The sequence below is a fragment of the Aspergillus aculeatus genome, assembly GCF_001890905.1.
Source record: "Aspergillus aculeatus ATCC 16872 unplaced genomic scaffold ASPACscaffold_1, whole genome shotgun sequence".
NCBI lineage: Eukaryota > Fungi > Ascomycota > Eurotiomycetes > Eurotiales > Aspergillaceae > Aspergillus > Aspergillus aculeatus.
In genome coordinates, this window is record NW_017962976.1 from 2,721,931 (window position 1) to 2,749,285 (window position 27,355).

Genomic DNA, 27,355 nt, shown 5'->3' on the forward strand with positions numbered 1-27,355 from the left:
ACCCAGAAGCATCATGTCTGCTCAAGATGGATCCGAGCCTAGGCCAGTCCAGACATTTGTCGATGTTTCCAGAGCCGAACACACTAACGTAATGCACTCTGCAACCCTGTCAACACGTGCCAAATTGTGCCTAATGGACCTCTCCAGCAATTCCGGCCGTGCCGGAAATCTGGCCTGAGCTGTGCTGTACGGACTGTACCGCATGCTGACAGGCCCAGCCCTGCATAATAGCTTGCAACGAGGACAGTAAAAAGTTTGCTGCCACGACCTCACTCCTAGGGTCAGCACACGTCTGAGCCCCCAGGAAGTCGTAGCTCACCCCTGTCGTTCTCAGTCGGAGAAATTGGGCGGCCACACTGGCATATGATATCTCGAGCCATCCGACTACACAGATCTCTGGAGCGATGGTTTAAAGTACCATGCGTTTACATATGGACTATCCTTCGAGTTTAGGCCTTCAGGAATGTAATCAATATAGAACGACGAATGATTAAATATTATGGTAGAAGGGCTATAAGAGTGAACTCGAACAAGTCAAGATGAATAGTTTTGTGCTGGACTGATCTCATTGATGATCCTCCTTGCACATCTTCGAGGTATCCTTGCGCACATAAACCTCACGCACTGGATCACCTGCGTTAGCCTTGAGCTCCCACTCACCAATCCCGTATTCGGCGGGTGCTCTCTTCACGCCACGGCCGCCACCTCCAATGATCAAATTGCCCGGTCGGTAGTTGGGGTCGCTCTTCATCCGGTGAATTGCAGAGACATGGATTTGAGCTTCATTCGGGATATCACGAACCTCTCCACAAGGAAGCGGCCAGCGGATCGGCTTCCACGAACCATCCTTCTGAAGATCCATCCGGCGAAAGGGCAGGTACTCCATCATTTTCCAAGTAAGAACTGACATACCCGGTAAACCCATCTTGAACTCCAAACAGTCGTGCAGCAAGCCTTCGGTGCTTGAGCAAAGGAGAGCCTCGCGGAAGTTGCGACTCGATTCTGAGGTATCTTCATTCGCATGTGGCCGAAATCTGGATGGCTGGCCGTCGTCTGCGTTATTATGCGCCGGGTCCCGGCAGAAGTCACTTTCGCGATTCCAGTTTATTGTCTTCTCATGGATTGGAGTGTAATCTCCGTCAAATTCCTCACAGCATTCGAATTGCTTCAGCTTCCGGGGGTCGAATTGCAGCCCGGCACGCTGTGCTTCTTGGACCATCCATACCAAAGGGGCATGGCTCAATGGCCAAACCTCATCTTCACCAAGCTTCCAGCCTCCGCCAATATCTGCATGACCCCCTGGGAACCAAACCTCTTGGATGTCTTGCCCACTATCCTCTTCGTCACCCATGACCGCCTGCGCAATGACTTCGGGTACTTGCAGTGATAATCCGGAATTGCCGCTGCGGATAGAATGAACATCCTCTGTGGATCCCGCCATGTCAGGCACCGCCAGGCTGAGCTTTCGATTAGGGCTGGGTGAGGGGTGAGCACGGTATCGGTGTGAATCATGATGCAGGTCCTCACGAGAGCAGTTAGTGCTCCGGTATACAGACTCTGTTTCCTCGTGGCTTCGTCTTGGGTGCCGTTGCATCCCATCGTCGATTTCCTTGTTGTCGTTGTCATCATTCACAGTAATAGCAGGAACATCATTGTGATCATGTCTTTCAGCAGGATGACGAAGGTGATGGAGTTTTTGGCGTCCCCAAAGGTGGGCCTCTTTTTTCTTCTTCTCAGCCCAGGGTCTCACTTCCGATATCAGGTCCTGGCGGAATTTGGCCCGACGTTCGTCAATACCGACCGCATGTCGAATCACCTTGGCGGAACTACGAGCGGTGTAAGGAAATTTGCTCCTTTGCATCCATGCTGACTCGAAGCGCGGAACACTGTTGACAGTGTCGAACAGACCCATGAACCTGATCCTACTAATTGGTCGGCTGAATGTTTCGCGGAATGCCTTCATGTACCGAAAGAGCCTCTTCTTTTCTTCGCGCTCTTCATCTGTATCATCTCGTCGCTGCTGCCACTTGGCAAAAGTCTTCCATGCGAAGCGGATCAACTCCTCGTTACCGGCCTCGAGCAATCCTATATAGTCAAGCATTTCGGCCAGGAAGCGTGCAATATAGGCCCCTCTACTGAATCCGATGAAGTAGATATCATCGCCGGGAGAATAGTACCGCATCAGGAACTTATATCCACCCATCACATGCTGGTCGAAAGAGGAACCGATGGCAGAATCCTTGGCCTTCAGATATGCTGACCGGATCCGCTGGTAGCGACTGTGGCTGGTCAGAGAGTGGGTGGTTACGTAGGTTCCAATCCCAGGCTGGTAGTAATGGAATTGATGGCTCTTGCTGCGGTCAAGCATCTAATCCCCGGGAAGAAGACGCACGTCAGCCAGTTGATCGGGTGTAACGGGTGGTCTCATTCAAAGAGTACACCTAAGGACCTGACTTACCCGAAAGATCTTGAGTACATTGCTGTCCGACTCATCCCCACAGAATTTGTTGCCGGTTCCATCGAAGCACAGGACGAAATGTTTCCGCACAGGGGCCGGACCCATCCCCATTGGTACTCCATCCATGGTCTCAAAGTTGAGAAAGGATTGCATGCAATTGACTAGTCGCGATTCTACCGACAATTAGAAGAAAAGGGTAAGAGCGGTGGTGCTTGAGCGATCGGAATCACGACTAGCGCGGGGGATGCCACTGCTGTATATACACATGCGTCGGTAACGTTACTGGCAGCCAAGGCACGCATATGCCGGAATCCTGCGGCCCTACGGTGCGTGGGATCTTCAGAGTCAAAGACTGCGAAAGAGAGTGCGTGGGACGCTGCTGTGAGACCGTCCGGAACTTGGATTTATGGGGGTTCCTGCAGCCTCAGGCCGGCCTCTAGCAAGAGATACGTCGAATCCAATCCAGTTTTCCCTGGGTGGATCCCACAATGATGGTTGGCCGAGACAGAGCTGAGACGCATTCCTCCAACTTCTGCCTCTGCATTAGGGCGACCCCTTTTGTGATAATATGCAGCGGGCTGATTTGCCCCCCCCGATCGCCTTAACGAGTTCTCAAATTGCTTATAGTCCGGGCAGTGCGGTATACTAGCTTCTTTACGGCATACAGGCCGACTCGCGGGTCAGCCCAGGCAAATGTCAGCTGCGGTTGCAGCGGCCAATGCTGACACGGCATGTCTACGCTAATCAGGAGCCTAGAAAAGCCACGAACATCTCACTTAGGTTTGCTTGCCAAACCCCTCCCAGGGCGTCCAGCTCGACTCATCCTGCACGGACGCTTATCTAGCACGATGCGGATGGAGTTTTGGCGCGGTCCGGTGTCAAATCTCCAAGGCCCCGTGCTTCTGGGAGGAACGGATCGATGGCGATCATCATCGGAAAAAAATACAATGTACCACCATATGTCAGCCTTTTCTAGCGACATCCGTGTAGCCATGTGTACCGATACGAAGTACTCCGTGGAGTATACATCTCATAGGCGGGGTTCCCGTTCCGTCTCTTGCGCCCCCGCGTGAGTGACAATGGTCAATCAATCCATGACTTGTCGACATCATAGCAAGACGAAAATCACAGACTGCGAGTACTGAAGAGATCCAAGAATGTTCAAATGTGCAAAGGGAGGGCGATCGTTCCCATGTTTGCCCTTGGGTGGACCGTACACTCCACCAATGGCATTCCCAAGGGAGAAGAAATCCAAGAGTACGGGGTACCACAAGATCTTTCAAGGTTATGGGTTCCAGTGGTGCAATCGTGGGAGGCCCGAGAGAGTTTCTTTGTAACTCCAAGAACTTGCTCCTCAGCTGAGCCTACATGAGATGGTCTCCGAAAATGTAAACGAACAGTGGTGGAAAAGAGATGCAATGACTCGCAAAGTTGATTCTGCTGGAAATTTGGGCTTTTCTGACGTGCAGATGCACTTGGGCCATTCAATTTTTTGTTCAGACCCACCGGATCCCGATGAGTATTGCTGATAAGAACCATAAAAGATTGAATATGGGCCCCTAAGCGAAGGACAAAGAAAAGTTGGCTCTGGTCCCCACAAGCCATGAAAAGGACGATCCTTTCCCCTATTTACAGTACCTGCTGGATGGATGCTAGCATGCTTGAGTGTAACACAAAATCCTTTGCTGCCAGAGACAAGAAGAGAATTCTGTTCAAGTCTTCGAACATCTGACTGTCCGCATTTCTCTCAGCTGAGCCTGGAGCACACGCCACCATGCCGACCTCCCACGAAATGGGTGGGTGGTGCGGGTGGGAGTAAATCAATGCTAGGCGATGAACTAACGAGAACTAGTTATCGAAGTATCCAACTGCGGGGCCCGACGGCCTGGGGCCGCCCATGAACCACTCGGCAACACCCGATCGTAACACTGGCTGGTCCAAACTCTGACCTTTTCTGTCTCTCTTGCTCCCCACTCCCCAGTCAGTCCACAACAAGTCAACAACCCAACCACCTCCCCCCTTCTCATCTCTGCAGAACATCCACCGAAGATCGCACTGGCAAGCTCCTTTCCCGTGTTGCTCTGGTCGCTCTGGTCGATCCTTTCCCAATGTCCTACACACACTCTGTCCCAATGAAGGATGGCCGGCTTTTGTTCCAGCTAGCCATGAGGCCGAGCGTGCGGCTGGGCTGACGGCCAGCCAGTCTTACTCCTTCACGGCCCATGTCGAACTCCCTTTCATTGCAACCTGTGCGGCTGGGTAAATCCTGTGCTCGTCACACAGATCTCGATTACTTGATTGGGCTTTCCAGTCACGAACTAATGATCGACCGAGGATTAGCGACTCGCATCTTGAAAACTCTGGGTCTACTCCGTACTCATATGTTACTCACAACGCAATTCGGGAACACAATGACCGCTAGCTTTGTTGATGATGCACAAGCTAATCATAGTGTTCAAGCCAAGAGGAAAGAACCTCCCTCCTAGGGCAATATTTTCAGATTGTGTAATTAAGGATTCAGCACACGAATGCAGGGATAATGCAGAAGGCATTGTTGGATGTGAATCCCTCCCGCCCCCGCCCAACCATCCAGGACTGGTAGGTAGCGACCGCTTGAATGCTCTTTAGGAAAAGCTCTCTTGCATAGCCCTCCCTCATTTGCACAGTCGAGATGAACCCCATGGTCTGAACGCGTGGGTACCCTGTGATCCGTCCTCCTTATGGTTCTCCACCCACACAACCTTGGCTCCTTTAATTCCCGAGACTCGCGATGTTCAGCAAGATGTCATGGGTGATCCTAGGCAACTTCGTTGACCTGGAAAATACATACAAAATCTTTAAGTCGGGCTTACGCAGTTACAGCTACTACATCCCTTCATCCGAATAGGCTTTGGCTTTCCTTACATTGTAGGGGGAGTTGTTGCAGCTGGGATGGGTCCAAATGCATAAATCGGTGAGGGATCGTCAGCGCCAGCACGTCTCAAGGGGTGGGCCTCCCACCTAGGACGTCAGATTGCCAGTCAGTTCTCGAGCCCGCACAGCTGATATTCCTCGTTTGTCCATCAAGGTGAGACAGTACCAATCTCTCTTGTGTTTGTGGTGCGCGATCGACCTCCACAGCGCCTGTCCGATCATCGATGGGTCGCCAATAGAGATTTATGTTATAGCGCAGAGCTTGGACCAAGAGTCCAGTACAATGCCATCTTGCGATTGGCATTCCTCAATCAAAGTGGAGACTTGAACCCCTTCCAAGTTCCAGCTCCATGGTGTCGTCGCTAATCTTGGCATGGACAATCCATCCTGCAGAACTTTTTGGAGCTTGCTCGAGGATGGGCGATCTTGGATTGGGATCAACCACAAATTTCCAAACAATTGGACACCCACTTCCTCCGTCGATGCCGGACTTGCCCGATCTGAGATTCACTTTTTAGTTTTCCGACTTCCTTTTCCATCACATTTACGTTGGTTGTTCCCTTCAGCCATTCTTATTGTACTGTGCTACCGGTATGTACTCCGTACTATGTATGTACTCACTATGTACCAAGATCAAGCCAAGCTCGGGCCTTGTCTAGCACCAATGACGGTACCAGAGATATCTATGAGTAGTGTAGGACAGCTGAACCACGTTCGACTCCACATCATGCCCCCTTTTGCATGGTCAACCTGAGGTTCCCCACTCTGCTGTGCTTCTAAACTTCAGCCAAAGCCATCCTACTAGGTAATTTGTGCTGCGCGCGGGGCCCGGGAGATAGATCGAATCATGAATGACATTTAGGGAATACGGCACATATGCAAGTGGCGAGCCAGCGACGCCGTCCGCAACTGTGTCATTAGTATTGTTGCGCTGGGATTCGATGCACTGGATCCACAAATTGGCTGGCACGGTTGATCGCGGACGGACTCCCATGCAGTGCCTCGTTTAAAGTCCTGTTGTTATTTCGGACAGATCAAAAGCCTGGGCACCTGCCGTCGGTTGCTTTTTCTCTCTTGCTTGCACCCCTTCGTCGGCTATAGCCATTCGTCTCCAGCTTTTATCTCTCCGTTTCCACGCTTTTTTCGTATTCTACACTTAAATCATATAATCATAATGTTGCGCCGATTCTCCAGCACGTTCAAGAAGGGAAAGGGGGAGCGCGAACCGAAGCCAAATGGTACTCAGACCAACGGGACGAAACGTCCGTCCAAAGTTTCGCCGGCGCCCAATTCATCATCGGATGAGAGTCACAGTGAGCCGCGGTACGAGAAGCAAGATAAGCACGACGACGGTCTGTCTGCTTTCGAGCGATATGCCCAGGTTTTGCACGCTTCGCAGCGTCCTCTGCCGAACCAGAACGGCGATGGAACCTACATCGAACATGAACACTCCAGCAGCATGTTCTCGGATTTGAGAACTCTGGGCATCAAGGATGTTGGTACATTGAAGGACCTGATCAAGAATAAAGCCAAGGGCGAGTTTATCGACGATAAGACCATGCTTATGGAACGCATTATTCAGGTAAGCGGGCGTCAAAGACTCGAGCATCCGCTGATTTGACTTGTTCTGATCGCTGACATTCCTTGCGCTTCTCCTCTGTAGCTCGTCAGCGCTCTGCCCGGAAACTCCAAGAATCGTGTCGATCTCACTAATGCCTTTTTGGACGAGCTCTGGGGCTCATTGCCTCACCCTCCTCTCTCGTAAGTCGATCTCCGACAATGGGCAAGAACCTGCGAAATTGTGCAAAAGCAGCTCGTCTGATGAATATGTTGGGTTGTGAAGGTACATGGGGAATGAGTATGCGTACCGCTCTGCCGACGGCTCGAACAACAATCCCACCCTTCCGTGGTTGGGCGCTGCAAACACGCCATACGCCCGTTCGATCGCTCCCCTGACAATTCAACCCGGTGGACTTCCTGATTCAGGTCTCGTCTTCGACTGTCTTTTTGCGCGCGAGAAGTTCACCCCCCACCCGAACAAGGTTTCCAGTCTTTTCTTCGATTGGGCCTCTCTGATCATCCACGGTTGGTAATTCAGGTGCTCATGCTCCCACGACATCGCTAATATCCTGTTTAGATATCTTCCAGACAGACTACAGACAGCCCCACATCAACAAGACCTCGGCATACCTCGATCTCTCCATCCTCTACGGTGACACCAAGGACGACCAGGATCTTGTCCGTACCTTCAAGGATGGAAAGTTGAAGCCGGATACGTTCTCGGAGCAGCGTCTGCAAGCGTTCCCGGCGGCCTGCAGTGTTCTCATGGTTATGCTGAGCCGGTGAGTGGAAAACATCCTAGCATTACGGTGCTGACGTTAACTGATGCATTGTTTCGTCACAGATTCCACAACTACGTTGTTGAAGAGCTGGCGGCCATTAATGAAAATGGTCGTTTCACTAAACCTCGTCCCGGGCTTCCAGAGAAGCAGGCCCAAGAAGCGTGGACTAAGTACGATGAGGATTTATTTCAGACTGGTCGACTGTAAGTGTTCCGTGAGGAGTTCCCACTACAATTCTCATCTAACCAATTCTAGCGTCACATGTGGTCTGTTCATCAACATCACCCTGTACGATTACCTCCGTACAATCGTCAACTTGAACCGGAGTAACAGTACCTGGTGCCTGGTGAGTCGCAAGCGTGAAGCTTACTTCTATCCTTGGTTCGACTTCTAACGAGTAACAGGATCCCAGAGCCCAGATGGAGGGTAGCAAGACCACCCCTTCTGGTCTAGGAAACCAGTGCTCCATCGAGTTCAACTTGGCCTACCGCTGGCACTCTGCTATTAGTGCCGGTGACGAGAAATGGACTGAGCAGGTCTACGAAGAGCTCATGGGCAAGCCTGCCGAGGAGGTTACCCTCCCCGAGCTTCTCATGGGACTCAAGAAGTACGAAGAGACCATTCCGAAGGACCCCAGCCAGCGTACCTTCGCTGGCTTGAAGCGCCAGGAGGATGGGACATTCAAAGATGAAGAGCTCGTTCACATTCTTAAGACTGCTATTGAGGACGTTGCAAGTAAGTGTATCTTCCTTGTGTAAGTCTGAAAGAAGACACAGGACTAATAATTCTAGGCTCGTTCGGTGCCCGTAATGTTCCCAAGGTTCTGAAGTCCGTCGAAATCCTGGGTATCGAACAGGGCCGTAAGTGGAACGTCGGATCGCTCAATGAATTCCGCAAATTCTTCAACTTGAAGCCCTATGAGAAGTTTGAAGACATCAACTCCGACCCTGAGGTCGCTGATGCTCTGCGGCATCTGTACGAGCACCCTGACTACGTCGAGCTGTACCCCGGTATCGTCGCAGAGGAAGCCAAGGAGCCAATGATTCCTGGAGTCGGCATTGCTCCTACTTACACAATCTCCCGTGCGGTGTTGTCCGACGCGGTGGCTTTGGTCCGTGGAGACAGATACTACACTGTAGGTTATCTGATCATATGCTGATCCTGGGGTCGCACGAACTAATTGCCTGTGCAGATTGACTACAACCCCCGAAACCTCACCAACTGGGGCTACAACGAGGTACGTTATGATCTCAACATCAACCAGGGATGCGTGTTCTACAAGCTGGCGACGCGTGTCTTCCCCAATTGGTTCAAGGGAGACTCCATCTATGCCCATTACCCCATGACAATTCCGAGTGAGAACCGGAACATCATGAAGAACCTCGGTCGTGAGGCCGATTACTCTTATGACGCACCCCGGTACACCGAACCTACTCCCTCTCTACTTTCTTATGACAACGTCAAGTTGGCCTTGGACTACGGGAAGGACTTCCGCGTCATTTGGGGTGGTTTGACTTCCGTTCACGCTGGCAAGGGAGGTACCGACTTCTGGAGCAAGTCTCTCGACAACGATCAGTGGCGTACCAACATTAAGGATTTCTACGAAGACGCCACTCTGAAGTTGCTTGGAGAGAAATCATGCAACCTTGCTGGTAGGAGACAGGTGGACATTGCTAGAGAGTAAGTTTCACGTGTCCGTGGAGCTGCATTTCCTAATAGTTTTACAGTGTTGGAAACCTCGTTCCTGTGCACTTTGTGTCGAAGATCTTCTCTCTGCCTCTGAAGACAAATAGCCACCCACGTGGTGTCTACTCTGAACATGAGATGTTCATGATCATGGCAACGCTTTATAGCTCCATCTTCTTCGACGTGGATCTCATGAAGTCCTTCTCTCTTCACCGCGCTGCTCAGGCTGTCTCGCAGGAACTGGGTCGACTCGTTGAGGGACATGTCAAATCCATCAACTCCCCCAGCTTCCTTTCGGGTATCATTGACAGCTTCCGAGAAGATCATAATGTTCTCAAGGATTATGGTGACCAGCTCATCAAGCGACTTCTTGAGAGTGGCCACGGGGTATCTGAGGTTACATGGGGACAGATCTTGCCGGCAGCTGTGGAGATTGTGCATAACCAAGCCCAAATGGTGAGTCGGTCCAGAAACGTCTCTAGGGCAGGCATACTGACTCTCGTAGTTCACTCAAATCATCCACTTCTACCTGACTGAGGGCAAGCAGCATCTGGCTGCGATCAACCAGCTGGCCAAGCAGGACACTTTGGATGCTAACGATAATTTGACGCGTTACTGCCTGGAGGCGATCCGCCTGAACGGTAACCTGGGTACCTACCGTGAGGCTCAAACCAACATCACCCTGTCCGATGACAATGGCCCTGTCTACCTCAAGGAGGGCGATAAGGTCTTTGTTGGTTCTGTAAGTCACTTTCATCGTACTGCGGCCTATATGTAGCCAGCAACTAACAGTCTACAGCGCGGAGCCAACCGTGACCCGATCGCCTTCCCCTCTCCTGATGAGATCCGCCTCGACCGCCCTATTGACTCTTACATCGACTTCGGCACAGGTCCTCAAAGCGGCTTGGGCAAGGAAGCTACCCTAATTGCGGTGACGGCCATGGTGCGCGTTGTAGCGCGGTTGGACAACCTCCGTCCTGCCCCTGGTGCCCAGGGAGTGTTGAAGAAGATCCCTCAGAAGGGCGGTTACTCCGTCTATCTTCGGGAGGACCACGGCGCTTACTCGCCTTTCCCCACTAGTAGGTGCACCTTTCCGAGATGTGGTGTTGAAGGAGACTAACGTGTTTCGACTCTAGCCTACAAAGTCCACTTCGATGGTGACGTCCCTGCTCCTCAGCGACAGGTCACTTCTGCTTGAGCCGGTTGCGGACTATATTGATACTCCTAATCTAGTTTTGCTATTTTTGTTTGAGATATCCTTTTAGTTTGAAACAATATGTCTAATCAAGAGTGAATTCTTGTTACATGATATTTTAAGTTGCCAGGATTCTAGTTGATAGTTTTTTCGAAGTACTGTGCCTGCAGTGGGAGGCGAGCTCCATGTTGATAAGCTGCGATAAGCATACTAGCTCTGTTGGGTACGCCGTTCGGGTCGGTTTTACTACTTAGTAGCTTCGCGATTCCCAATTGTCCAAAGTGCTATCAACGACCGACTCCCGATTGGATCTATGGGGCTTGAGTGTGCGGAGTAGAAAAGCATCCGGTGACCAGGACATCACCGTAGAAAAAGTACACACTCACTCTAGCCACATTCGCAGCTGTACAGTACCAGGAAAGAGCATCACGCACTCACCGCTTCGTACGGCGCCTTTCCATAGTGGTCACCGCCCGCGCCCAACTGCCGCGGCATGCATCGCCGTCGCATCAACACTCCATCCAGCTTCTACTTCTTGAACTCATACTCGGAGTACTGTACACCATCCCCACATTCAATCTCAACAGCTACCGCCTCTCCATCTCAAAGTTAATCCCTTCAACCAACCCAAAAAAATGCCCCCCAAAGCGCCAAAAGGCGAATACATTGAAACCGTACCGTCACCCCCAAACCCCTCCGCCCCAAAACAAACCCCCACTAACCTCTTTCCCGGTCAAAACAGGACACAGGCAACAAAATCTCACGCCGCAGCCTCATCCACGGCACGCAGCACATCATCCTGGGCGGCAAGACCGTCATCCAATCCGACGCCGTCATCCGGGGGGACCTCTACCGCTCCTCCAGCACCAGCTCTCATTCCCACTCCAGCTCGCACTCCAGCTCCCACAAACCCACATCCTCTACATCCTCAACCTCGGGCGCAGCATCTCAGTCCCAAACTACGCCATCCGTAGCCATCACGATCGGCCGCTACAGCTACATCTCGCGGCAGGCGATCCTGCGGCCGCCGTCGCGGCTGCACCGGGGCGTGTACGCGTTCTACCCGCTCAAGATCGGCGACCACGTGTTCGTGGGCGAGCGCGCGGTCGTCGAGGCCGCCAGCGTGGGCAACCACGTGCACATCGGCCGGGATGCCGTGGTGGGCAGTATGGCGATCTTGAAGGATTTCGCGTACGTGCTGGATGGCGCGGTCGTGGCGCCGGGGATGGTTGTGCCCAGTTGGTGTGTGGTTGGGGGCGCGCCGGCAAGGATTGTCGGGGAGGTTGGGGAGGGGTATGGGGTTGAGGGGGCGGAGGGGGGCATGGCGAGGGAGAGGTATCGGGTTGTTGGAAGGTGAGGTTGATTCTCGTTCTTGGAGGTGGGAGGGTTATGTATAGGGGACGGGGATGTGGGTTTGGAGTTCCTACTTCGTGAAAAGATCTTTGGATTTGGCTGTGATGATGATATACCCCTGATGTATGTATGTATTTCTATTTTGTATGTTTATTTGCTTTATTTCTTTCACATTAATTTAAACAACCGAAAGCAGTAGTAGTGTGTAATTGGGTTAAGAGGAGTGGTCTGATAAAGAAAGGGAGTCGAGTGGTTGTGCAAGTTTACCCAAGGCAAAAGCAAAGAAGCAAGGGCTGTCGTTATGCGTAACAATAATCAGAAATTGATCTACAAATCAAACCGGTTCAGTCGGTCCTCTTGGCCCGTGTATCCCTGTCCCGCCTCGGTGCGAGCCATGTCGTTGATCCACCGCTTGTTGGGCTTCACGTCCTCCGACTTGGACAGCTTCGATGCGAGGTAGAGCCAGTTCAGCGCGTTACCGACCGTGCTCACTTCGTCGCAAACGTGCTCCAGGGCGTAGTTGTGCATACGCTCGTACAGCTCGTCATCCGTGCAGAGTTGAAACAGATGCTCCGCGACCGCATCGGTGTCGCCGACTTCCACCAGGAACCCGTTCTTCTTGTCGGCCACCTGCAGCGGGATGCCTCCGGCTTTGGTGGCGATCACTGGTTTACCCTTGTGAATGGCCTCCGACACCTTGACCTCGAATCCCTCCCGCGTCGATAGCTGCAAGGCCACCTTGGCTTTCGAGAGGAGCGCGTTCAGCACCTGGTCCGAGGGTCCGAGTCGCACGACGCAGATGTTATCGGAGATGTCGGCGCAGTTGGTCTCAATGTGCGACAAGGTTGAGTCATAGATCAGCGAGCCGTCCGGATCATCGACGGAGCCATGGCCGCAGATGAGCAGCTTGGGCGGCTTCCTGTCGGGCAGCGAGGCCGTGAACCGTCGGTGGAACTTCTTGTATGACTCCACAACGTCGATGATACCCTTGGAAGGATCGAATCTGGCTATCTGGACAATGTATTCATCTACAGGCATTTGTTAAGTAGCGTTCAAGTGCAATTAAGGTGTGCTGGCTTACCCTCGGGGAAGTTGATTGTAAGCATGCCCGAGTTTCTGCACATCGAATTGAAGATCCGGCCATAGAAGGCGACATCCCAGTCCTGCATGTTCTTGTTCAGGCCATCCAACCTGTACTACTAATTAGATACGCGTTCATGGCATGTAGACGGTCAACTTACCAGTCTGTCGAAGCAGGCATGTATCCCACTTTCTCAGAAGGAACATCTTCCGGAACGAAGATGCTCACAGGATGGCTGATGTAGAGGTCTGCCTGCTGGATCTGTTTCCACATCCAGCTCCAGGTTTCCTGCTGGGGCGATCCCTTTTGAGCAATGAGGTCGCTCCGAATCTGAATATGGCTTCGGAAGATAATCGGCCTGTCGGGTGCCATTTTCTTGGCAATAGGAATCAAAGCAGGCATTTGGGGATCATCGATGATAATGACATCCGCACCTCCCTCAGAGGGATGGCGCAGAGGGCCTCCCGGACTGAGCCAGTAGCGCTTCGCATTTTCATCAATCCAATCGATAACCTTGTCCCAGTCCTCTTCGCTCAAGCGCTCATCTGGAGCTGCGACTCCTTGCAGGATGTTGTGATTGGTCTTCGTGATGCGGAAAACCCCTGGTCTAGGCTTGGGCACATACCTGGTTGGTTTGACAATCAGTCATTGTCTCACACGCACGGAGTGTTGTCGGGAGTCTTACCATCTAATATCGGTTCCCAGAGAATAGGAGAACCTTGCAAGGGCATGTCTCATCAGTGCAACACCACCTCCCTGAGGAGTGGCACTGAAGAACGCCACTTTAGTCTTTCTCTTCTTGAGATCGGAAGCATAATACTGAACCGCATCCCAGGTCTTCTGCGTAACTGTCTTGCGGAAATCCTCTAGGTTCGTCAAACGCACGTGGAAGGCAGTGTCCACCTCCACCAAGCCCAAGAATCCGACCTGCAGCAAAGGAATGTTTTCGGGTCCGAATAGCCTTGAATTGCTGTTAGTGATTCAGAAGCATAGTGAGAAGGAATTTTTAGCGCACCTGACACATTTCCGTCCCATGGACTCCGATTGTTCGTCGACACTCTTGATCTCCCAGCCAGTAGACTTACGAATAGGATGGTTGGAGACATTTTCGGTACCGATGCTGCTTTCTTCAGGCAAGACCAATGGGATGATATCGAGCTCAGCCCAGAGTCTGGAACAAAGAGTCGGGCACTTCTTAGCCACTGTTGTCGGCATGGCTAACCCAATGAACTTCTCGAGGCGCTCTTCGCTGTATTTGCGCAAGTTATTCAGGACATAGTCGACGATCTGTGTAGAAAGGGACTCGTCACCCTCGGCAGTGAGATCATCCTGAACAAAGTCGAGAAGGTAGGTCGCATCCCGAATCGCGATGGCTACTGTTGCTCCATCATCATCGAACAAGATCGAAAGACCTGCGTAGATGGTCTAGGAGGAAGGACCGTCAGTAAGTTGCGCGACATTCACGACCATCGACACGATGCGCTTGTACCTTCGATGGGGGTGCCTCCCAAGAGAATTTCTTGAAATGGTGCGACACTTGTTGTTCATGGACTGACGAGCGACGGCGGAAGGGTCGGGCTGCCATGTTAATGGTGATGATTGGGTGTAAAGAAGAGTAAAAAAAAATGAGTGGGATTGTCACGGGCGAACACAAGGGTATCTGCGCGGTCTTATAGAGGAAAAGTCGTCCGGAAAAAGCCAACAGCTTTGTGCTACGACTGAAAGATCGTAAGACCGACCATGTGCGAAGGAGCTATGGTGGGATGACCTCACCAGTGTGGCCATGACGTATTGTATACACAAAGGTACCGCCTCCTACCGACCATCGCCGTGCCTGGCGTTTGTTACACGGGTGATGGCAGCTCGGATGTTAATAATCCTGGTTGATGTGGCTTGTGTTCTTTCTAATTGCTCCGTTTGTGTCCGTTGTGTGTCCGTTGTGAATGTGTATACTCCGTATTTCACTGCTGAATGGTGAATGCGGAATACTGTTTCAATGCGGAGAGATCCGATAGGTTTCTTGTCCAACACTCCATCCGATGAGAAGCTGGGATGGATTAGAATGTGTTTAGATCAGGTATTGAGTGCTTACCTACTCCGTACCTTCCTTCGACTTTTGTTCCTCGGTTAAACAATTGCCTTTCATTCTTTCTTTTTTTTTTTCTTTCTGTCTTTCTTTCTTCCTTCTTCTCACCCCCTGGCAACTTGGAACTGGACAGACTGATAACAAGCCGACCAGGATGATAATCGATGAATGATTGTATGAGAGTCTGAAACAGCCGAAGTGCTTGGCGCGGGGGGGGGTGCTTAGTCATCAGATAGCCCCTTTTACGGAGGCGCTCGAGCTTTGTGAAAGGGAAAATGAAAGCGAAGCAAGAAGGAGAATCGTTTCTCGTGAGGTGGATCGTGAACCCTGAATTTCTTATTGCTGCTGCTCCTACCTCCTCTCTCTTCCTCTTCCTCTGATCAGTCACGGTCGGATTGACTTTTACCCCTGCTGGTCTTGTCAGTGTGCCGTTCATTCGTTTTGTCCGTCCATTCATTCATCCATTCATTCATTCATACTCTCTCTCCCTATAATCTTCTGTTGGCCTCGCTGTCTTCCCTTCCCCCTCCTCTCCTCCCCTCCAGGTAAGTTCTGTATGTCTTGTTTACCTTGCGTACTTCGGCGCATTGCCAATAATGGGGCATTACCTTGTTCACGCGGACGGAAAAGAAATTGACCCTCCGGCCGTGCTTAGCTCGCTGTCCTTCTCCCTCGTCGTCCTTCTCCCTCCACAACCCCCTCCCTAATAACGCATTCTCTCCTTCCAGCGACTGCAACTCCGAACCGGGAAACACCCATTGAACGATCTCGCAACATAATTCTCAATACTCTCTTAATCTCTTCAGCAGTCTGCGACCTTCAGCGGTCGCTTATCGTGTGTCACAATGGGCGGTTCCGTGTCTAAAATAATGGGGAAGATCTTCGGCACCAAGGAGATGCGAATCTTGATGCTGGGTTTGGATGCTGCTGGAAAAACTAGTGAGACTCCCTGCTGATTGCTTCTGTCAGCTAATCAACTGTGAATATTTGTACTAATCAAGGTGTCAACAGCAATTCTTTACAAGTTGAAACTTACAAATCAGGATGTCACCACGATCCCCACCGTTGGTTTCAACGTCGAGAGCGTTACATATAAGAATGTCAAATTTAACGTCTGGGATGTCGGTGGTCAGGACAAGATCCGTCCGCTGTGGAGACATTACTACTCCGGTACGAGTTTCGCACGGAGCAACTAGTTTCGAGGGTGTCCGGTGCTAATGCTGATTCTCCGACCAGGTACACAAGGTCTTATCTTCGTCGTCGACTCTAGCGACACTGCTCGGATGGAAGAGGCACGCTCGGAGCTTCACAAGATCATCAATGATCGCGAAATGAAGGATGCGTTGCTCCTTGTCTTTGCTAATAAGCAGGATGTCCAGGGCCGTATGTATCTTCCATTCCTAACTTCAGAATCAAGAGCTAATCAGTTGTTATTTGCAGATATGAGTCCTGAAGACGTCACCCAGGCACTGCAACTCAACAAGCTCAAGGACAAGCTGTGGTATGTTGCACCCAGTGTTGCAACGGAGGGTACCGGTATCTTTGAGGGTCTTGTAAGTCAATAATCCCCAAACCTCGGCTCAACAGGGCTAACCTTTCATTCTTGCAGGCTTGGCTCTCCAACAACGTCAAGACCCAACCTCAGAAATAGATTATTTGCACGCCGGCCGCCAAACCCCTGCAGTCGTGAATCGGAGGCTATTCCAATGCCCCATCTCGTGTACAGCATGCTCCATTCCACCTACACCGAATCAGTTGACACCTCCTCGTTTCACGTCGGCTTTGATGACAGAAGACGCAGCATTTGAACCCTGTGTTTCTTTTTTCTTTTCCTCCTGCGCATGCCTCTTCCGCCATTTCATTCTTCTCTTTTTCATGATATCCCTCACTGTTCCGATGCGGGCCATTTCAATACCCTCCCCCTTTAATAATACTCCTACCATTTTCTTTCTCGTCTTGGCTTTGACTTTCTTCACACTATTATCTCCGTCATCCCCCGTGTCTCCGGCAATGTGTAGAAACATTTTCAAAATAGAAGGGAAAAAACTTTGGGACCAGCACATACATGCATTCCACACATATATCGTGTTTTAATGATGTCTTTGTTCTTGAGCTGCTTTCTGCCGTTTCATAGCTGCTAGATACTAGGAAAAAGAGAGATCTATGTTCGAATTGGCGTGTCTGACGTACATTTGACGTGCTATACTAGGGTACTGCTGATGGTAAGTTATTGGAGATCAAGCCACTCACAAACAAAGCATGTGACTTGTCTTCGTATCAGACAGCGATCTAGACTCCTTTCCCCACTTACTGTAGCAGGGAATGGTCCTGGCGAGGATCAGCCCATACTGCAAGGCTATGGAAATTATGGGCTGTAGGTTCTATCGGAACAAGCGAAACTAGAAAAAATCTCCAGCTGAACTTGGGTTTAGGTACGAATGATATTGTCGGTTGGCGAAGCGCGATCTACATTGCCAGGTGGGCTTGTCAGCGACTAGGTTAGCGAACCTTGCATCTTTCCACATTGGGGCATCTCCAAGGTACTCAAGCACCCGCCCGCATACTTAAAGACAATGTGTTTCTGATATTACAATAGGGATGATTTTTCGAAAAATTAATAGCTCAATCATATTTGCACTAACACTGTACATTTTTAAAACCATATGTTAAATAAGTGGTATCCTAAACACACAAAAGTTGTCGTCACGTTCGTCTCATCACTCCACGTTCATTGTTGAAATCGACAGGAGAGTTGGAGTCTGGCCTTGGAAGGGGCAGACCTCCTTTGTGGCAGTAGCTTTACCGAAAGTTTTGGCCATTTGATTTACAGCTGACCGGGCCAGATGTCGTCGGCGATCTCACGGACAAGCTTGAGTTTGGCGATCATGCCGTCACGGTCGATGGCGTTGCCCTCTCTGTGGCTGGCGAAGCCGCACTGAGGGCTGACGCCGACCTGGTTGAGCGCCTGCTCCAAGGAGATGTTGTTGCCCTCGGCGATGAAATTGGCGGCATCGTACACGCGCTTCTTCATCTCCTCCTTGTCTTCAAGCTGGGCGAACTTGCTGGTCACCACACCAAGGATAACGTTCTTGTGGGTGGGGAGCTCCTTCAAGGGCTCGAAGCCACCGGCGCGGGGGGTGTCGTACTCGAGGTAGTAGGTATCAACGTTGAGCTCCTTGAAGAGCTTAGTGGCGATGCGGTCATAGCCACCCTCGGAGAAGTGACGGCTGCCGACGAAGTTACCACGGCAAAGGTGAACACCGATGTGCATGTCAGCGGGACGCTTGGCGACGCAGTCGTTGTACAGCTTGATGTACTGCTCGAAGGTCTCATCGGCGGAGCGTACGTTCAGGAGATCTTCCTTCCACCCGGCAAGCATCTTCTCGGAGCAGAAGTCTGATGATCACAGTCAGCCATCTATGCATTTCGCGTGTTTGTTTGTGGGTGGTTGGTAAGCCTTACAAGCAAGGTTGGGGTCATCGAACTGAACGTTCCTGCAGCCAGCGTCATAGAGGATCTGCAGCTCAGCCTGGACGGCCTTGGCGATGTCGCCGAAGTACTCCTCGTCGGAGCTGTAGACATCCTTGGGGTAGGCCTTGCCCTCCTTGTAACGCAAGTGATACCAGTTAGGAGCGGCAAGAGTGATCTTCAGGTTCTTGACTTCATCGGCGGGAACCACGCTGGCCAGGTACTTGAACTCATCGACATACGTGCTGCCAACGTGCTTGATCTTGCCGGTGCACAGGACGGTCTCACCAGGCTTGTGGCCGGCCTCGAGGAAGGCAGCGACATCAGGCGCATACGGGCGGAAGATGTCGGCGTCAAAATCGGTCACCTCGTCGAATCCGTCCAAGCCAGGGAAGAAAGTACCCCAGAACACTAATTTGAAGGTCTGGTTAGGGCCCATAGCCTTATATGATAACAAAGGCTCATACAGCACGGAGAGTAACTTACTGTGTCTGCGATACTCTCCATCAGAAATGGCGGCATAGCCGAGCTTCTTCTGTGTGTCAACAACCTCCTTGATATCCTTGTTCTCAATGACATCCAACTCAGCCTTGGAGACCTCGCCCTTCTCGAAAGCAATCTTGGTCTTTAGAAGATCATCGGTCCGAAGCAGAGAGCCCAGGTGCTCAGCACGGAAAGGGGGGTTGCGGTGCAGTTGAGGGGCCATTGTGATGCACAGGCAAAATGCAATAGCTAAGAGACGTTAGCTGAAATCTCTCGCTACTGTCCCAGACAAGATGGTACTCACTAAGGACAGGAAATTGGTGGAGCAGAAAGAGGAAAACAACGGTCAGAGCGGCAGGAAAGGGGGATGAAGAGGAGGGGAGGGGCACGCAGCACTTTTTGAGGCAAGACTGCGAGATCCGAAGTCCGGAGCAGGAGGAACCATCTGGTCAGCTTGTGCCCCACAGGCCTGTTCCAAATCTACTCTTACATCCGAGTTTCGAGTTTCCCGGTTCCTATCGATCACTCATTGTCGGCTACTTTATTCGGCCTTCGGCATGGAATCGTAACTTTGACGGCCGATCTTCATACTCTTAAGTCCCGCAGAAGCAGAAAGCTCTTATACCCAGGGATGCCTTTCGTTTATCTCCATGGAAAGCATAATAAACTTGTCCATAGCCAGGTAAAGACCTCAAGGAGGGGATCCATGAATCATAATCGCAAAAAGGGTAGCGGAAGCTTTGATCGACCGGTGTGGGGCAAAGCATTGATGCTGTAAGGCCTGACTCAGCGAGGCAGTATTTTTCAGACAATCGCACAGGTTATTGTATCAGTCTTGAGCATTCCGGCTACACCCAGTCAGTGAGCATGCATTAGGCTCTCATGTTAGCGTTTGACACTGCAGGAAATGAATTGGTTGCATTGGTCGCATTGCAAACGAAAAGCAGAGGGATGAATGTCAGTGTCTGCACTTTTGTTCTGCTGGTGCGGGGGGAGACGCTAGTCCCTCGACCTTCTCCACACTTGGTCTGTTTCAGGTAAGGCCGCTTTTGCCGAGCGTCCAGAATAATTTCGCCTGTCAGCACTCAGACGTCAATCCACCTTATCTAACAACTTCTCTTGCAGTTGCACAACCTACTAGAATATCATAATGATGCGGAGGGATATCATATATACATCAAAGCTCTGCCTCCCAAGCGCTGGGGTCAACTTTTTACCGTCTATCCTAACTGGATGGAAGCATAATACCCTATCAGAACTCTCCTAATTGCATGGAATCATGTGCTTGGAAGCTGTGGGGACCCGCGGCACTTGACAACATCTCGAACTCCCGACCAGCTATCTCTTACTCACCGCCTGCTGTATCAAGATATACTACATGGGAACTTAAACCAAGATCCTTATCTTGTGCTGTTGATTCATTGTCACGACCATCAGTGTCTATACCACAGAATTACCGAATCATAGCACTCGAACCGGTCGGAGCATGGTATTCACAGTGTGTTCCTGAGATGTGAAACCTAATCAGGGATTGTCAAGTTCTTTGAGCAATCGAACGATGACTTCGCAGCTGTCATGTCTCGAAAACTTGCCGAACGAAATCCTGGATGAGATTGTGAGCTATCTTCCAGTGGCTACTCCCTCCGAATACAACTTTCATCATACACCAGCAATACATTTCACAGCTTCCAGTACGCAAAACTTGAAGAATGCCGCACAAGTATCTTCACGGCTGCTCGAGCTCGTGCGATCAAGACTCTACGCGCATTCCCGATTCTATCTCGATGATCTCTATGACTTTCTCAATTTCGTCACATCGCACAGACTAGAACGCCATATTACCTCGCTTGTCGTGCTACTCGGGAATGATCCACCCCGCGACTTGAACATTAACCGGTTGCTCCGACATCTGTCCAACCTCAACCCATTGCGGATCACTGTTCTTGCACCACCTTCGCGGATTGGGGCCATGTTGAGCACCAAGGCTCCGGAGGAGCATAATTGGGCATTTCAAATTACTCACCAGTTGTGTCAGTGGGAGCGAAGTACCCTGCCTGAATCCCGGGTCTTCACGACTAACCCGTCATCCAACCCGTTGGATATCATGGCCTATTCATCTCTCAGATTCAATGAGGGCTCCTCGCTCAGAGCGTACGCACATTATGAGTACTTCTTGTTCGAGGTTCCGTCAGTGCTTGGTAAATGGGGTACAATAGCCTCCATGGGCAGCGATGAGGAGAAACTGTCCATATCGCGCGGGCTCCGGCATCTGACTTCATTCAGCTACACCGCTATATTCCCCTTCTATAATCATGTGAAATTGGTCTTGGATGCCCTGGAGTTGATGATTAACTTGCAATCATTCACCGTACAACTGGCCCCATGCTCAGAAGACTCGGCCATTGACCTGGCAAATAGAGGTCCCATCGATCCCAACGATCCATGGATGGAGCTGGCTACGGGGTACGATATCATCGCTCATTCCATCATTGAGCTGGGACGTAGCGCTTCGCTTGTTCATTTCCGCACCCTTGACTACTCAAACGAGGCACTTCGTGTTGAACTCAGCCAATCGTTAGGCGCAAAGTTCAAAGATACCGAATGGGAGACGAATGGCCTTGGGGAATGGACCAAAACAGCGTCGAATGGAGGAATCAAGAACCAGTCTCCGAACACTGGTGCATGATAGCCTAATTATCGACTTTCCCACAACGCAAAATTGCAATTGAACCATCTGCGAAGTTTCATTTGCGAAGTAAAGCCTTTCGTCATTTCTGGCACCTTAATAGATAAACCCTCAGCTTAACCCTGTACTATTTGATTTGACATTCACAATTCATCACCCTTTCATACCCTTGGTGTACTTTTTGGTCCGAGCCTGTCTGTTTTTGCCGCGCCCCTACATCCTTGCATCTCCCATCATTTTTTCAGAGTAGACCTCATGCCGATCTTCTAATTCGGCATTGTCTTGTCTTCCACGCTGTTCAAGAGTGTCTAAAATACTGGAGCATGCTTCTGAGCAGAATTTGATGCCTTACATACCAGGCTTCAAGACGGGCCGCAATCTAATCTGGACCCATTCTTCGATTCCACTGTCATACACTAATACCGACTCATTTTACATTGCATGATTTGCCTTCGGCAATCTAGTTATTGAATCAATTGCTCGCTTATTATATTCTCAATATGTACGCTCTACAACACTATAAACTCCGCACCAGCTGACTTGCTACGTAGCACTGCCACTCTCGTCCCCATAACTATACTAGAAGTATACGCGCTAGGACCACCGGCAATATTGTTCACTCGGACAACCATGGATTCCATCAGCAACTCACATGCTGCTGGACTTGCGCTTCCCACTCTGGCCAACAAGTTGCTGTTATCTGATGAAGCAAGCAGCGGTAGTAGTCAGCTGTCCGTGGACGACATAGACTCAAGTCATCCACCACACCAGACAGAGTCCTGGAATCTCTACGCAGATATCGATGCTGGATTGCAAGCATCTCCGGAGAGGGTATTCCGCGCTGGCTCTGTGATCGGTTTCTCGCGGCTCCGAAGCAAGAACAACGAAAATACAGAAGATGATGAATATTTAAGCCAGGTAAGAGCATGTCAGCTGCCAGAAGCCATCAGTCCGTACACTCCATCTTCATGCAAGAGCATCACAACCCTGCCAGGTCAGGCCTCGATTCCTGAAAGCCCCTATCGAGTGTTCATCTACAGTTCTTCACGTTCACGTTCACGTTCACAATGCTCTAAACCGCAGTCTAAACTGTTTCACAGCTTCCTCGAGCCCTCCTCACAGCCCATTTAGTTCGCCAAGCCCAAATCCTCAACGCACCCAACTCAACGACCGTCTATATCGTCCACCCAGCCACATTCAACGCCTTCTCCCCCAGAAGACTCCTCGCCTCCCTGCTCACCACCACCACCACCACCACCACCACCAACCGACAAGTCTTAACGCGCGACGCCGCGATCGCCTGCCTCGACCGCGTTCAACTCTTCCCCATCTTCGACCTCCATGCCGCTTTACAAGCCATCCACGAAATCAGCTCAGCTGTAGCATCATCCGCCGCAGGCCGCAAGTCCCTGCAGCCCGACCAAGCCATCGTACTCGTCGCCGGCCTCGACACCCTCGCCGAGGGCGTCGTGCGCACATCCAACGCCGCGCGAGGCGCGGCCGCCCTGACGACCGCCCTACGGACATTAACCCACTTGACCCGCACTAGTCCTGCAGCGGTGTCGGTGCTGCTGGTCAATACGAGTGGACTGGGAACAGCGGCCGCCAATGCTGACTATGCGAGTAGGTCGATCGCAATGCAGGATGAGCCCAGCAGTCGGGAAAGTGGGGTTCGGTCTGCATTTAGCGCAAATGGGGCGAGCCTATTTCCGAGCTTGTTGATGCGGACGTTGGACCAGGGACTTGATACGCATATCCTAGTGTCGACTAATAAGGGGTCGGGGGTGGTAGTCGAGGTTATCAAGGACCGGTTGGGGGAGGGGATCGGGAAGTGGTGTGTTTGGAAGAGCATTTGAACACTACTCGGTGCCTTTGTCAATTCATGCTACGATAATGTCGGAAGCAACGATGGCAAGCAAGGTTTTACTGGAAGAATACGGAACAACAAGATGCAAATGGTCTATCATCATTCATACGGGGGGAATGGTGTCAAAACTGATAGCAGATGTTAAGCAAGCACACACGTACACTCCTAGAACCCCATATTCCTCTATTATGCATGCAACATGTTTTCAGTGGTATGTTTCCACAGACCCAAAAGAAGAAGGATAAAACAGCCATGAAGAACCAACTCCGGTTCGATTTCCTGCTTTTTTCTTTTCCGGTAAAGAAAGATGGGGGGGTATCAATCAAGCACGCCGTCAAAAAGGCGACCTTTTGTTGGGGGAGGGGGAAAGGTGAAGACGAAATGTCATGGTTTAACACAAAGTTTCGGGAAGAAGAGAAAAATTAAAAGGTAACGGAGTTGCGCGAAGCAAACAGTGGCGATTAAATCGTGAGGAATGCACTTCCTCAATGGTTACTGATTTGAGCGTTGTCTTCCTCCGCCCATAGCCTGAGAACAGCTCTTTCCACCACGTTCTGAGCCTCCTTCTCGCATTTTTTAAGGTCCTGGGCCAGGCTACTCTCTTCGAAAAGGCCATCTTGCTGTTGCACCTTTACCCACTGCTTGTGCCGCTCGCAGCGTTTCTTGATGCAAACACCATGGGATAGATGTTCCAAATCATCCCCGGCGGGTTTCGCATCCCCCATGGCAGTATCGCCATCTGCGTCGGTGGCATCGGAGTAGCTTGACGCCAGTGCCTCGGGCGTGCCATCCTTGAGTGCTTTGGCTCCCAGCTCGGAAAGCCGCCACTCGTCGAACTCCTCGTCTGACCAGGCCAGTCGGTAGTCGAAGCCACAGATGTCCTTCCATCCGCCCTTGGGTTCCTTCTGCTTCAGCTTGTCTAAAATACATTTGGAACGCTGCCGCACCAGAGTCACAAAGTGGCTTCGAGCCTTGAGCATCTCTCGGCGGTGGACGAGGCCATCGCGCTGTTTGCGCAGCTTGTCGAGCATTGCGGCCTCGTCGGGTGCATAGGTGAGCCAATCAACATCGAAGTCAAGGCCCAATTTCTTGTTGTCCTCTTTGGACCCTGTAGCGGGACCCTTCGCCGGTGCAGGGACTGAGATGATGCTCTCTCCCAGCTTGCGAAACTCATCTGCTGAGCTGACGCCCATGACCACTGCCTTGAGGTCTCCGGTAGTGAGAACACCACCTCTGCTTCCGAGGTCTTCTGGATAATTATTTTTCTCGACATTATCATATCCGCTGCCTGTCTCTGGGTCACTTCCTTCTCGAGAGGACGCGCTGTCGGGAAATGGGCTGTTTGTTGAGGATCCCAGTCCACCTAGAGCTGCCCGAGCGGCTGACTTCCGAGCGCCAGGCCCGGCACTCACAAGTAGGAGCCTAGTCCTTTGAAGCATAAACTCTCGACCATGCTCATCTGAGCAGTATTTACTGGGAATGTCTTGATTGACACGGGCAGGTTTTCTGCACTCCTTCAGCCGACACATCGGCTTCCAGGTTGTCCATCCCTTGCCCTGCTCCTTACAGTTCGGACCTATTTCTTGTCAGTCCAATATCCGTGATAAAATCATTATCGAGACATGATGATAGTCGGAAAGAAAGAAGGTTGATTTGGGAGGCCAACTCACATATATACTTGTCAATCAGGTCAGCGTCTCGTGGATCAATGTTGACGCATCTCCCATGAAACCAATCCTCACAGCCACCGTCGCACCCAATCATCCACGTGTGATTGTCCGGCTTACGACAGATGCAGAACACTTCATCATTGTCTTCGGAGTCATCCTCCTCTTCCTCCTCTTCCACCTCCGCCACAAGATTACTCTTGGCGTTCTTCTTTTTGGCTTCGGGCGCCGGTGAGCTCGCGACGGATGCGGAACCACGTTTGGTCCTTCCAGCTGCTTTGCTCGTACGTGATGAAGGGGTGTTCGATCGCCTGCTTGCAACACTCTCATTGTCAATCTCAGTCAACTTCCTTTTCTTGGCCGCGGGTTTCCTAGCTGTGCCTTTCTTAGTGAGGCCGATACCGGACTTCTTGGTCGCGGCACTAGGTTTGGTGGATACTGTCGGCGAAGATCGATCGGATGAGGACGCCCGAGAAGTTTCTCGATGCTTGAGGCTGGCAATCTTTTTTGGAGTTGGATGTTCATCGGGCAATGCTGTACCATCGAGCTGAGGAAGCCCTGATTTGTGGTCGGGCTCATGGTCAAGAGGAACTCCATTCAACTCCACATTCGACGGTTCGGTCTTCACCTGCGGTACGGGTGTATTGTGCTTCGTCGCAGATGCCGACTCGCCGACAACGCTGGGCAGACCTTCATAGATATCGGCCCATACCTCGGGTACATTCACTAAACCCTCAATTTCGCCGGCAGACGCAATCTCAGGAATCCTAAGGCGGCGATGTAGTTCGTCCGCCCGCTCAAATCCAAAGTACCCGCTTTGTCGCCATCCAGTGATCCCGACTACCTGACCATTATTCACAATTATATTGGCCGGAATGAGGTTGTTATGTACTAGGGCAAGTCGTTCGCCTTTCTTCCTCTCGCGGAAAAGAACATCCTTCTCGATTTGCTGGACGTCGGGCGGAATTTGCAGATTCAGGCCGCTGCAGACATATGAGGGTCGGTCGGGAGCGGCGTCGACATCTCCTAAGCGCTGGGATATGCGGCGACACTGATGCTTGAAGTTTTCGATTTGATCAGCACTGAGATACTTCCAAGCAACATCCAATGAGACACCGGAGAGTCTTGACTCCACGGTCACATTCTTATTCTCGATGGTACCACAGAAATATATCACCGGAACATTAATGTCGAGATCTCGGAGGGCATCCTCGGCTTTCCTTGCCGCACTGAGCTCATTCGCATTGATGCACGAATACGTCTCCGCTGCGGCATCGGCTTCAGGCTCACGGTCGACTCTGATGATGACGCTGCCAGCAGCGAAAGCCTCTCTCGCGCCCGGAACATTCAGTGAATTTTCTGGCTTGCAAAAATCCTTCACAATGTCTTCCCAGTAGGACTTAACTTCTGGATCCGACTGGCACCAATACTCATGGCGCGGCTTGAAGTCATTGTCCGACGACGCATAGCGCCCGTAATGCACACTTCGCGCAAGGAAATGGTCATCGTCGGGAATGAGCTCGGGGTTGGTTTCGTAGGGGTTTGTTGGTCGCTTCTCGTCTACCGAGCCGTTCGCCTGGCTTGAGACGGCAGGCGGTTGTTGGTCTCCAGCCATCCCCAGAGCACCTGCCAGGGGCTTGGGCTGTTCCCGAAGCACCTAACCACTGTTACTCCGTCTATGTTCCCTCAGCAAAGCTCGAAGAAAGCCAACCACGGCGTCTCAGAGATGAGCCAGGGTTCTACCCAGGGAGGGGGGGAAAGGAAGAGTTCCAGAACACCGGACGTATTAAAAAATGAAAACCGTTCTTGTCAAACACCTGACCATGATGTTGTCTCCGATCCTCACAAGCTATTGCAAGGTTTGAGAGAGGATGCGACGCGATATATCAGGGGCGGTAGAATGCGCTGCGTAGCCTGTCACTTCTTTGTCAGGTTGTGGAGGACGGGGATGGCGGCGGCGTTCGGCGAAAGATGCGAAAAGGTGGTAGGGTCACGACGCGGTCTGCAAGCCCCAAAGATACATAAAACCACGAGTAAAACTCTAAAAACGTATTTCGCAATTTCTCAGGC

The 27,355-nt window shown here is 51.3% G+C and overlaps 9 protein-coding genes across 9 annotated transcripts; 5 read left to right on the plus strand and 4 right to left on the minus strand.

Moving 5' to 3' along the window:
• Positions 1-492: 492 nt before the first annotated feature.
• On the minus strand, positions 493-2,777 carry ASPACDRAFT_74610 (T6SS phospholipase effector Tle1-like catalytic domain-containing protein). Its single transcript, XM_020204258.1, has 2 exons — positions 2,459-2,777; positions 493-2,368 (listed from the first exon to the last, which is right to left on the minus strand). The coding sequence occupies exons 1-2, from the start codon at positions 2,582-2,584 to the stop codon at positions 566-568; spliced, it is 1,929 nt and encodes a 642-aa protein (XP_020061422.1). The 5' UTR covers positions 2,585-2,777; the 3' UTR covers positions 493-565.
• Positions 2,778-6,229: 3,452 nt separating this feature from the next.
• Positions 6,230-10,722, plus strand: ASPACDRAFT_74612 (peroxidase/cytochrome P450 family protein). The gene is made up of 13 exons (XM_020204259.1): positions 6,230-6,953; positions 7,035-7,132; positions 7,215-7,456; positions 7,509-7,713; positions 7,776-7,916; positions 7,969-8,059; positions 8,118-8,448; positions 8,505-8,848; positions 8,906-9,393; positions 9,441-9,855; positions 9,905-10,141; positions 10,199-10,478; positions 10,536-10,722. Exons 1-13 carry the CDS (start codon positions 6,546-6,548, stop codon positions 10,595-10,597), a joined length of 3,342 nt encoding a protein of 1,113 aa, XP_020061423.1. The 5' UTR covers positions 6,230-6,545; the 3' UTR covers positions 10,598-10,722.
• Positions 10,723-11,229: 507 nt separating this feature from the next.
• ASPACDRAFT_38655 (dynactin subunit 5) lies at positions 11,230-11,951 on the plus strand (the record flags this gene model as incomplete). The annotated part of the gene is made up of 2 exons (XM_020200481.1): positions 11,230-11,268; positions 11,337-11,951. 2 exons carry the CDS (start codon positions 11,230-11,232, stop codon positions 11,949-11,951), a joined length of 654 nt encoding a protein of 217 aa, XP_020061424.1.
• A 323-nt stretch (positions 11,952-12,274) lies between these two features.
• Positions 12,275-14,613, minus strand: ccg9 (putative trehalose synthase (Ccg-9); the record flags this gene model as incomplete). Its single annotated transcript, XM_020199024.1, has 6 exons — positions 12,275-12,975; positions 13,029-13,138; positions 13,189-13,653; positions 13,714-13,989; positions 14,044-14,453; positions 14,518-14,613. 6 exons carry the CDS (start codon positions 14,611-14,613, stop codon positions 12,275-12,277), a joined length of 2,058 nt encoding a protein of 685 aa, XP_020061425.1.
• Positions 14,614-15,959: 1,346 nt separating this feature from the next.
• Positions 15,960-16,765, plus strand: ASPACDRAFT_56486 (ADP-ribosylation factor family protein; the record flags this gene model as incomplete). The annotated part of the gene is made up of 5 exons (XM_020203130.1): positions 15,960-16,053; positions 16,126-16,284; positions 16,351-16,497; positions 16,555-16,667; positions 16,724-16,765. The coding sequence occupies 5 exons, from the start codon at positions 15,960-15,962 to the stop codon at positions 16,763-16,765; spliced, it is 555 nt and encodes a 184-aa protein (XP_020061426.1).
• Positions 16,766-17,731: 966 nt separating this feature from the next.
• Positions 17,732-19,288, minus strand: ASPACDRAFT_1878159 (cobalamin-independent methionine synthase II family protein; the record flags this gene model as incomplete). The annotated part of the gene is made up of 3 exons (XM_020198128.1): positions 17,732-18,510; positions 18,577-18,993; positions 19,069-19,288. The coding sequence occupies 3 exons, from the start codon at positions 19,286-19,288 to the stop codon at positions 17,939-17,941; spliced, it is 1,209 nt and encodes a 402-aa protein (XP_020061427.1). The 3' UTR covers positions 17,732-17,938.
• A 1,335-nt stretch (positions 19,289-20,623) lies between these two features.
• On the plus strand, positions 20,624-21,751 carry ASPACDRAFT_38659 (F-box domain protein; the record flags this gene model as incomplete). Its single annotated transcript, XM_020200482.1, has 1 exon — positions 20,624-21,751. The coding sequence occupies one exon, from the start codon at positions 20,624-20,626 to the stop codon at positions 21,749-21,751; it is 1,128 nt and encodes a 375-aa protein (XP_020061428.1).
• A 630-nt stretch (positions 21,752-22,381) lies between these two features.
• Positions 22,382-23,607, plus strand: ASPACDRAFT_56489 (uncharacterized protein; the record flags this gene model as incomplete). The annotated part of the gene is made up of 2 exons (XM_020203131.1): positions 22,382-22,669; positions 22,852-23,607. The coding sequence occupies 2 exons, from the start codon at positions 22,382-22,384 to the stop codon at positions 23,605-23,607; spliced, it is 1,044 nt and encodes a 347-aa protein (XP_020061429.1).
• A 496-nt stretch (positions 23,608-24,103) lies between these two features.
• Positions 24,104-26,900, minus strand: ASPACDRAFT_49366 (putative PHD transcription factor; the record flags this gene model as incomplete). Its single annotated transcript, XM_020202237.1, has 2 exons — positions 24,104-25,194; positions 25,289-26,900. 2 exons carry the CDS (start codon positions 26,898-26,900, stop codon positions 24,104-24,106), a joined length of 2,703 nt encoding a protein of 900 aa, XP_020061430.1.
• Positions 26,901-27,355: the final 455 nt, after the last annotated feature.